The following is an 11,052-nucleotide window of genomic DNA, read 5'->3' as shown; positions in this document are numbered from 1 at the left end:
CAGCCGCCGCCGTGAGTGCCGCGACGGGGCGGGCTTGGGCTTGGGCTTGGGCTTGGGCTTGGGCTTGGGCTTGGGCTTGGGCTTGGGCTTGGGCTTGGGCTTGGGCTTGGGCTTGGGCTTGGGCTTGGGCTTGGGCTTGGGCTCGGGCTCATGCTTGGGCATGGGGACGGACACGGGGACGGACACGGGGACGGAGGGCGCGGGGCGGCCGGGCCGGGGCGCGTCTGGGGCGACCGCGCTGCTCTCGCCGTCGGGGCAGGTGCTGACGGCGCTCTCCCCCGTCCCACCCCACCGTGCAGATGCAGGGCACCGTGAGGCTGTGGGTGTCGGTGCTGACTTTCGCCCTGTCGCTGCTGGTCTGCCTGGGAACGCTGGCAGAGGCGTACCCCTCCAAACCGGACAGCCCCGGCGAGGACGCCCCCGCAGAGGACATGGCCAGATACTACTCGGCGCTGAGGCACTACATCAACCTCATCACCAGGCAGAGGTAGGCACTGCGGCCCGGCCAGCATCCCCCTTTCCCGCTCCCCGGGTGCCTTTTTCCTTGGCGAGGCTCAGGGGTGGAAAGTGGTGTGCCCCCTCGCACCTGGGTGTCTTGCCCTGCTTACCCCACCGACACGGAGAAAGACGTGGTGCACAGACTCCCTTTAGAGCGACAGCCATGCACCCCTGAGTCACCTCTGGGTCCGGAGCTGAATTTCCACCATCCAAGTTGGCAGAAGGGGCAGGGGTGTCGATGCTGCCTTTGCTCTCTCGGCCCTTTCTAGCTCTGGCACAGACAGGCTGTCTCAGGCAGGAACGTGAACCGCAGGGCAGCGTGCACGGGGAGAGCCCCCCAAAAAGGGAGAGAAAACATAACTAATCTGGGAGCTGGAGAGAGTTAGATAGGGCAGTAGGAGCAGTTTCCCACTTCTGTTGCTGCCACCGACTCTAGTGAAGATTTTAATGAGAAAAAGTACCCCTCTAACCTTGCTGAGGAGCTGTAGTGGTCCAGATGCTTTGTGGTTTTGCTTCGTGCAGCTGTGAGTGCCAAAAAACCCACTAGTCCTAACAAAAACTTGTCTCAAGACCACAAAGCGAGAACCCAAGCCCAAGCTGAAAGAGAAAAGAGCGTGACCCAAACCTGCCTGGCTCTAAACTGGCTTTCTGGGGATGACTGTGCTTGTTAAAGTAGGGGTAAAGGCTCGGTCTGAGAAAAGTGCAAATTATTATTAAAAAAAATCATTTTCTTTGGGAGCATCTGTCCAGTTTAGACTGTGCGATTAATAGAAGTTTCCTCTGAGGTCCCTGAACAGTATGTGACCCAGAAGAGCTTTGACATATTTATCTATTAGTTTAATATGAAAACCAGATGAGAGGTCTAAAATTAGGCTTTCATTTGTCCCTCTAGAAGTCTGAAGAATTAAATTAGAAGGGAGGCTATCGTGTAACTGAGAGCTTTCCCAGCAAACCCATAACATTGTCTGCCAGTGCACTAATAGCATAACACAGATGAAGAGGCTGACAGAAACACAGTTCTTCAGTCCTGAACTTTTAAAGCAATATTCACAACTCATTCATGTGTATGGCATGTTTCTGTGTGATGGTCTGTGCTCGGATAACTTTTTGTCTAGATTACTGCTAAAATAATCTGATCCTCGAGTTCCACCCCACTGCCCTTTTCCCTTGTGTGCGGTGGGATCTCAGGCTGGTCTCTCATCTCTTCTTTTGTTTCTTTCATCTCTGATTTCAAAGGTGGTTCCTGTCCAAACCCAGGTCATATTTAAAAACAAACAAAAGCCCCAAAACAAACCAAATGACCACTGCTTCTGTATTCAACCTCCACTTGCTTTAATGTTGACTGTGTAGCTTTTATTCCTCATTTCTGAGGTGCAAGTACACAGAGAGTGAGACTGGGTTTTGAAATGAACGACAATAGTTATTGTTGCTGATGGATGAAACAATGCAGAATTTAAATTTTGTTCTTCAGGTTTCACCTAGATTCCCCACCCACCCCCTCATATTTAAAGGGAACAGAATTGACCTGGAAGTACAAGAAAGCTGGCAGAAAAAAACCACCACAGTGGCAACTTCATGATAACATTTTAAAGTTGACTACATAGGTTAACTAAAAAAAAAAAAAAGGGTGTGCTCTTTCCACTGTGTGGTGAATTAACAGTGCAGAAATAAAGTAATTGCTGCCTCCATTTGGAAAGCTTAACTGAACTCCTGGAGGTTCCCCATTTCGGCAGTGACACAGTCACTTGCAAAATGAATCAATAACTTCTGAAGCATTTTGGACTGGTCTAAGAATCATTTAGGCTGTTTCAGCAGAGGTGCTCGAAGCTTTCTGTCTTGTTTCAGCTTTTTGCCCCTGCCTTTTGTGCTTGGTGCTGCTCGGGAGCCCTGTAACAGGGGGGAGATGAGGGGTCTGGAGGCTTGCCCTGCTCCTCCTGAGGGTGTGTGAGCAAGCTGTGCTCGGCCTCTCACCAGATCTGGTGCCTGCAGCCTGGTCACTGTGCAACTGGTGAGATGGAGCAGTAAGAGCACGCTGGGAAAGGATGAGATTGATGCTTTTTTCTCTTCAGGTTAATCTCTCTAGTCTTGTTTGATGTTTTCGTGATTATGAATAACCTCCTGGCTTCTGCTTCTGACTCAACCAAAGCATTCGAGTGTCATCCCCCTCTGAGCTACTGTGACCCACAGGGTCTTCACCCCAGGTCCCATGAAGCTTCTTCCTTCCAGACCATCTTTCTTCTCTTGTCTTTAGCCCTTGTCTGTGTGGCTGCTTTGCTCCCTCTCTCCTTTGAGATCCTTCTCCTTCAGATCCATCTCACTTAGCTTTAGACATCTGTACCACTCAGCTTTATACCCCTTTGAGGTTAGCTGAGGGAAACAGGTACTTGTAGGGTGCAAGTCACCAGGCCTGTTTCAGACTTCTTGTTTTGGATGAGATCCCTTGTTCCTTAGGTGCCAGGTCTTTATGACTTTATAAAGAGAGCCTAAGGTGATCAACACAGATGCAGACTCCTACCCTGCAGATGTCTGTGTGTCTTTGGATTAGTTCCACCTCTGTCCTCAAAACCCGTCCTGTGGTCCTTGCCTCATACCCCTCTACTGCACTGTTCAGGGGGCTTTTTTCAGAGCCCATCTTTCCTTGAATCGCTCCTCCTTCTGCTACTTGGTACTACCTGTACTCCCTCTTGCCAACAGGCCCTCTTCCTTATGTCCCTTGTAGTTTGCTCTTGCATCTGTGGCTCTTCTGTGCTGTAGCAAAACAGTAAGGCCATTCCTGCTGGAAATAATGGCTTGAATCATAGGCAAGGCAGAGAGTATGAAAGTGTGTCTGACTTAGGCAGTACTGATGCTCCTACTTCATGTCAACACCCTTTAATGTGGAAGGGAGCAGATCTTAAGAGCTTGGTTTTTTGGGGCAGTTTTCTGAATCAAGCCCACAAGATGCTTCTGAGATCCCTCAGCTCCCATTGCCAGCCTTGGACATCAATGATGTCCCAAGACCCAAGTTTTCATAGGAAGCTTTGAGATTTCACTGAGTCTGAGATACTATGTCCCTAATCAGAATAAGTACATTTACTCTTCGATCCCTTTGACTTCAGCTGGAGTTGTGAGTTATCAGCCTGCCCGAAAAAAGACCTTGATGTCTCAAGCTGAGCATAAAACCTGACTAGGTATTTTCACAAAACTTGGAGCCTCGTTCTTTTAAAAGTGTTTCCCAAACAGCGAATAAAGGCCTGGCTTTCTGTGTTCACATTGTCTCAGAGCTGGGCAGGGTAGGCAAGGAGCAAAGCACGAAGCAGCTGGAGCACAGATCTCCCAAGGCATTTGCATCAGTAAGAAGAGATTGACTTTGTCCATGGCCTCTTTTTGTTATGGCTGTAGCATGGTTGTTTCCCAGTGGCAAAATTATGGGGCAGACAGGAGGCTCAGGCATCTGACATGGAAAGAGCAGCTGCTCCTTGGCCAGCCCAGTTGGTCACAGTTGGCAATCACCCCGTGTGCAGCTTTGCTATGTGAGGACACGGTGGGTCCATCCAGCACAGGTAGCAGCACTGGTCTAGCCAAGGCGCTGAAGGGACTCATATAAAAGGTACCTCCCCAACACAGTTGTCTTCATGATTTGTCCGAATCTCTGCACTCTGGAGAGTTGCTACCCATTTCTTATTCAGACAAAACTTTCCAAGAGATTTGTAGGAGTTTTGCCTAAGTGTAGGCTGTTGGAACAAGTTGTTGATTTGTTAAATCGATTTCTTTAAAACAGCGGCAAATTAGATTCCCCCTCAGTTGAAGTCCAGGTCACATACATATTAATTGGAATAGGGAAATAGAAAGAAAGAAATCCCTTTGTGGTGATGGAGTGCAAGGTATTTGATTCAGCATCATGCTTGATTGCGTTATTGTAATAGCATTTTACTATGTCTGGCTGGTTCTTTTCAGATACCTGCTTTCAGTCAGTTTAGATTAAGAAATTTACTTTAAAATTCTGAAACTGATGCTTTGTCTTTCTGTGGCACAGGTGATGTACTAAAACGATTAAGGTAATGTAAAAATACAAAAAGTTGAATAAAATGATTGAAAAGTGAGACATGTTTCCACTTTTCAGTAAGTCATGCCATCAACAGGTAAAACTGCTAGCTTTTGAAATGTAGTTTGGGAAGGTTTTTTGGTTTTTCTCCCCCAAAATTTACATCAAGTCATTGGAGAAACATCTTGATAGCAGTGGATAAAATCTAAGTCCTTAATTACACCTTTGATTTCTCCGGAATCAGAATTTCACTCAAGTGGCATTCACAAAGCTGTTATCTGTTAATGTACTTTGTGATTCAGACTAATTACATACACAAGTTACAAACCGTGATCTTCATTCTTTCCAATCAAGGGAGCATTTGCTTATAGTTATCGCTCTTAGGCTAATGAATCCTTACAGTGAAGAAGTGTCTGTCAAGCTGGCTGCTCATTGTCGCTTCTGTTTCCTCAGGAAAAGAGAGCAAATTCCTTCCCAAGAACCAGGAACTGCAGTACTTTTAACTGCTGAGCAACGTATACAGGATTTAAAAAAACAAGAAGCAATAGAAAGACAGCTGCTGCGTAAATATAGGACAAAGGTAGCCGGTGATATCCCATTTAATCGAAGAAGAACTCTGATTCAGAGTTTTCTCTCCCATGGCCATGTAGTTCAAAAGTGATGATTACCGTGGGATAGCTCAGTTTTTACAACCTAATGTGCTATGTGTTGGGCAGCCCCAAATGTACTAGCTATCTTAAAAAATCTTGGCTGGTTCCTTGGATAATATGGCATATCTGAGTTAGTTTTCTATTCACTTAATAGGTAAAATTGACTCCTCATTTACAATACAGTAGCATCTAAAACAATGCGAAAGTTAATGAGATGATGGAACTAGGTTTGTAGGCAGGAATGACATGCTTGGAGGCCACGTCATGCACAGCTTCCTTCCCCTTCCTCCACGCTCACATCAGTAAGGTGCAAGGCCTTAGAGTATCCAGGAACAGCCATTGAATTGAGAAATATTCAGTTTCTCAATACTGTCATGTAACATGATTATGGAAAAAATACATCCAAAGAAATACTGAAGAGTGAACATTTTCTCACATGGCTAAGTCAAGTTAAATAAAAATAGTTGCTGGAAAGTTGTCTTTATGTCTGCTCTATTCAGTTTTTCTGAAAAGATTTGTTTAATGGCTCCGTGCTTAGTCTTCATTTTTTAAAAAATGACATATACAAAAATACACTTTTTTCTCTTTCCTTAGATATGGAAAGAGATCAAGCCCAGAGACACTGATCTCAGACCTTTTGTTGAGGGAAAGCACAGAAAATATTCCTAGATCCAGGTATGTATGAAGAAGTTTTGTGGTGGCTTTCACTTCTCATTTAGATTTAACAGTTTCATTTGTTATCAATAAATATGTTTCACAGGGATAAAACATATGCCACCAACATCTGGGTAAACATGTCCTGAAAAAACATTTTTAATTCCTTTTTTGTTAAGAGCTAGCACCATCTATGAATGCAAGAAACGCCTTACCAGATATAACATAGTCCAAACTCCTCATTTCCTGATTTTGGGAGCAGGCCATACCTGCTGTTTGGAGGAAGGGAAGCATTCCCACAGCGCTTGCCCCTTACTGGGCTTTGTTACACAGAATCGTACGCTGATGCCTGATGACAGATGAGAGCCCCAAAAATGGCATATTTCTACTCATTTGCTACTCAAACAGGATTAAATTTTTCCTCTAAAGATGTATGAGTGGTAAATATGCACATACGTTAACTTAGACACAAATGCACGGCTATGACTGGTCTTTAAAATACAGTATTTCACATTGGTTTTGTACCTAATATTTTACAAAGGGAAAAAAGGCTTTTATATTTCCATTTGCACTTGGTTTAAAATAACAGTGGTGTTTCAAGCAACAGTGGGATTTCAAATGTACATACTGTATTTATCTAGTTAGGTAATGACATTTTAGCTGTAATGTAAGATTCTGTAGTAGTGACTACAATTTACACAGCTAAAAGTAAGTATGTTGAAACAGTAAGACATGGGGGGTTTTTGTCTCATGAAAGAAAATACCGGTTTTAGTTTTGCTTACAATCAAGCACGAATGAGCTCAGTTTAAGCCTTTACTGATAGCCTGAAGTTTGCTGATAATACTTCTACTGCAGAAATAAATGTTTTATGCAGGAGTCATCTCAGGAGTCTACAAGCAAATGCTCTGCATTTTCATCAGCTGTGCAAAGGCTCAATTAGACTAGTTAAGTACTTAAGCAGAATAGCCTGCAGCTCTGAACTTAGGGCACGATCTTGTCACTGAAAGGTGACCAAAATTTCTGCTGCCATCAGGGGGAGGTTGTCCATGAGACTTGCGGTTCTGCCCATAGGGAGACCATTGACTTATGGTTTGATGACTAACCGCAGCTGTGGAGATGCAGTTTTCTCTGCAGATGCTTATGTAAAAAACTGCATGGAGTGCAGTGAAATGTATTAGACTATTTTGCGTTTGGTAATGACAAGGCAGAGCCCCCACATAATGGGAAATTTCCGCTGCCGTGAATTTGAGGCAACACACAGGGTAGTACAAAGTCTAATACTCTCTGTAATTTTCACCCCTTCATAACAAAACTTTATGGTTATTATTATTGTTTCAATAATGCTATTTATAACACACCAGGGAGCAAAAACTCATGAGCAAAGTAACAAACTAGTCTGCATTTAAGATCAAGAATTGATGAGAAACAGATTTTTATTTCATACCCCCTGTAACAGCACTTTAAACTGAGTACGGTATTTGTCATTCATCGATGACAATTATGGGAGTACTGGGAACAATGATGTCTAGTTTCCTATGGATATGTTTTCTAGGATAAAACCCTCTATGGATTCTGAACCCTGCTCTAGCATTTTCCTCCATGTGAGGACATAACTAAATCTTCTTTCTACCCACTCCTGTGTTTCATGGCACATCAGGAACTTAATATCTCTGAGATATCTGTACCTCCCTCTGACTTGGTTGAAATCGTCCAGGGGGTTTGAAAGCTGGTAGGGAAGTTAGGGGCGGACAGCTGGACACACAGCAAATATGCCCAGGTACAACACAGCTGCCTAAGCCTTCCTCCTAGAGGAAGCCAGGGTGGTAAAAAGGAAAGGCAGGCTGGTACTATTCTGAAGTTAAATTAATGAAATACATGTTTTAGAAATAGTTATATATGCAGCCAGTTACGGAGCAGATGTCATTTGCACTCAGTGAATCAGTGAGAGAGAGACACACTTCATGAGTTCTCGGGACCGAACTTTGTAACTAAACATTGAGGTATTAATAAACAGCTTAACTGTATTCAGCTTGGCTGGCCTGGTTTGACATTTTGCTTTTGCTGACTAATATATGCCCCAAAGTATTTTGCAGTCTAGGTGTATGTCTGACCATATGAAGAGAGTTTAGAGAGATTCTTATAGAAACCAGTTAAAATATAGGAAGTTAAGGAATAAAAAAAGAAGGCACCTTGACCTGAGTACAAATAACTTCTTATGACAAAAACATGTGATGTGGCGTGTTTCTGATCTTGTCGAGCCTGTGGAGTCATGAGAAAACCTTTACAACTCAATAACAGGATGAGTCTCCCCTACTACTGCCTCTTTAAAAGTTAGGTATCTAGTGTGAAGTAGTTGTCTAGGCTGCCTTTGCAGTCAATCAGAGGGATGGGTATCTCCAAAATGAGCCTTCCATCTGAAAATGGGCAGGATCAATTGTCCTCTCAAGGTGTCAGTGTCTCCCCAGTGACTGTGAAGGAAGACTAGATGCCCAACTTTTAGATGGCAAAAATTACGGCAAATGCATGCCCTCTAGTCTCTCTCCATGTTCTCCACTTGTTGACTTACTTGCTGTGTAGACAGAACAGCTATTTGCAAGCAGAGGACCTCTAGATCAAATCCTGCCCTCAGCACCCCTTTCAACATGTATTTCAAATGTTTGATATTGAGCAGTGGAATACCACAATAATATTTTAGGATGGTGGCTGTGGACTTCAGTTTTGTTTGAAGGTGCTAACAGCATGACGTGTTTTTTTTGTTGGGTTTCTTTTTGGCTCAGTGAATTCTCTTTGGAAACTGTTTACTCCCGAGTAAGAGCAAAAAATATCTCTATTTGTATTTCAACATGTCATAGTTTTATAGCTGAATTTCATGAAGTGCTTCTTAATGGCATAAAGCAGCTTTGCAGTGAGTCTCAGTGGTGTAAAAACACTCCATCTGGGCAGCAGTATGGAGGGGCAAGTGCTGGTACCAAAGTATAGACGTTTGGCCAACCAGGATGCCTCTGCTTTGATGGGAGTTGCATATACAATCTTCGACTGCAAATATGCATATGTATTCCTTATTACTGCTATTATTAAAATGAAAAATTTAGGTAGTTCTAACTTTGGATTTTTCAGAAGGGGCTTTAAAATGTGTTTAATGGGTTTTTTTATTCATAATATGTATTGCAGGTTTGAAGACCCTTCGATGTGGTGATGGGATTTTCAGCACACCGTCAAAACTTTTCCTAGTTTTCAGTTCGTACTCCACACCTCTGAAGCAAATCATAGCGTCATTCCCAGTGCATGCAGCCATTGTACTGAATTCTGTAGAGTTTTTCCTTCATCATATTTGTATATACCTTTATTTAAATAAATTATTTGTGCATTCCAAAATATAACATACTAAATGAAAACAAGCAACCCTGTCATTGGTATAGCAGAGAGTTGTTTTAAACTATTAAAACTGAATTATAACCTCCCTTCAGTCTGAAGTAGTATGGACAACAATAGTGTCACAGTTATTACAGTAATTAGTGTGCAAAGTAAGATAAAGACATCATTTATTGTAGCCTCAAACTCAGCTCAGCTGCTTGATTTATACAAACCTGTTTAAACTAATTTATCGCAGACTACATAATTTAGGAAAATAGTGTTCTGGGAGGCGATTTTTCAGAATCACCATACTAAAAACTTACTTAGTACTTACATTGACAAATATATTAAAATGAACAGCATTTTCAAAATACAAAGGAATAAATCACTGCTCAATTCTGCTAACTCCTCAAAACTGGTTTGAAGCTTGGCTGTAAGCCTGAATTAGGAATTTTAAATGAAACAGATGTAAGATTTTTGTTTTGGCAATATGCAAAGCAGCAGAAAACAATATCTAAAGTTACTCATAAAACAGGACAAATCTACAGCTATTTGTGCCAGAAAACAGACATTTAACATTGCGTAAGGGCTTGTAAAGGAGCACACTGATAAATCACAACCCTTTGGGTACCTGCACTCTGAGCCTGTCTCATTTGGAGTCATTCATGGTTTCTATTTCCCCCACAAGAAGGTACCTGGAACAGGGACAAGGGGAACTGTCTTCAGTTTTTAATTTTCCTGTTTTTTTTTTAATTTTATGAATTTCATCACTAGCCTAATGAGGGACTTAGACACAAGGACCTCTGAAGAAACCCTCAAAATTTTTATTCAAAGTAACATCATATAATAGCAGCACAGTACCCTTGTTCTTAAGTGTATAAGTTCGTTCACTTATACTAAGTGTGTAAGTTAGTTCACAGATACGTATCTTGCAGTATGGTCAGGAACCACACTGGGCATGACACAAATGCTGGTCCTTGGTTCCTGATATTTAGGCAGAACTGCTTTTATATAGATACTGTAACTAAACACTCACTGAGCAATAAAGCACATATAAAAAGTTCCAAATAGGAGAAGAATCAGTGTGAAGGTTTAATGTATTTACATCTCATTCCCGCCTTTCAAAGGTTTCCGCGTGGCTCTTGCCCCCAGGGGAGATGCATCAGTGCAAGTACGTTCCAGATTTCTATAAACGCACGCTGTGTGCGTTCGCAAAATGTTACCAGGTTCCCAGGACATGCTAGCTTTTGTGGTCACACTTTCTTCAGTAAAGCATAACGTATTTTTCCTTTTCATAAAACACTTCGGTGTCATTGGAATGGGCAAATTTTGCTTTCAGCAGCAATACTTTCACTTACAGGCTTGGTGATGGGTTCTACAGTGCTACACATGAAATTGTGAGGATTAAGAGCAGTCTAGTATTACAAAAATGTTTGGGGCCCCCGATATAAACCATTGCCATCCAAGGCGTTAAATGACGATGTTCAGAGGCACTCCAGGATGGCCACAGCTTGCTGGGGCTAGCAGGAGTCCATCAACTGCAGGCCAGGACCTGCTGGGTTAGAGACCACATAAAGTTCTGCTTTGAATAATTATTAAAATGAAAACTGGAAATTAGTGAGGTATCTGCTATATAATATCTCTAATTCCTGGTAATGCCTAGTATCTACATATATAAATGACCACGTAAATGATAAAATCAGCAGATGATAAACTAAACTCATGTTACTTAGCACTATCATTACAAATGTGCCTTAGCGGAGAAAGAAAGAGTTAAAGGAGAATTAGTGCATGCTAATTGCTCGTGCTGAGCTGTTCCACTCAATTACCTGAGTTTTCTTGAACTTCAGGAACACCCATCTGTATAGAAA

The 11,052-nt window shown here is 42.6% G+C and overlaps 1 protein-coding gene across 1 annotated transcript; it reads left to right on the top strand.

The window, feature by feature from the left end:
• The first annotated feature begins 299 nt into the window (after window positions 1-299).
• NPY (neuropeptide Y) lies at window positions 300-9,290 on the top strand. Its single transcript, XM_019472790.1, has 3 exons — window positions 300-487; window positions 5,767-5,847; window positions 8,999-9,290. The coding sequence occupies exons 1-3, from the start codon at window positions 300-302 to the stop codon at window positions 9,021-9,023; spliced, it is 294 nt and encodes a 97-aa protein (XP_019328335.1). The 3' UTR covers window positions 9,024-9,290.
• The last annotated feature ends 1,762 nt before the right edge of the window (window positions 9,291-11,052 follow it).

The sequence above is a fragment of the Aptenodytes forsteri genome, unplaced genomic scaffold (assembly GCF_000699145.1).
Source record: "Aptenodytes forsteri isolate BGI_AS27 unplaced genomic scaffold, ASM69914v1 Scaffold164, whole genome shotgun sequence".
In the NCBI taxonomy this organism is placed as follows: Eukaryota; Metazoa; Chordata; class Aves; order Sphenisciformes; family Spheniscidae; genus Aptenodytes; species Aptenodytes forsteri.
This window is presented reverse-complemented; position numbering and strand designations above follow the sequence as displayed.

Excerpts from the sequence above, each read along its gene's own strand:
- NPY (XM_019472790.1), top strand. The coding sequence starts at position 300 with ATGCAGGGCACCGTGAGGCTGTGGGTGTCGGTGCTGACTTTCGCCCTG. Across the intron at positions 488-5,766 it reads AACCTCATCACCAGGCAGAG|ATATGGAAAGAGATCAAGCC; the intron begins GTAGGCACTGCG and ends CTCTTTCCTTAG. Across the intron at positions 5,848-8,998 it reads GAAAATATTCCTAGATCCAG|GTTTGAAGACCCTTCGATGT; the intron begins GTATGTATGAAG and ends TATGTATTGCAG.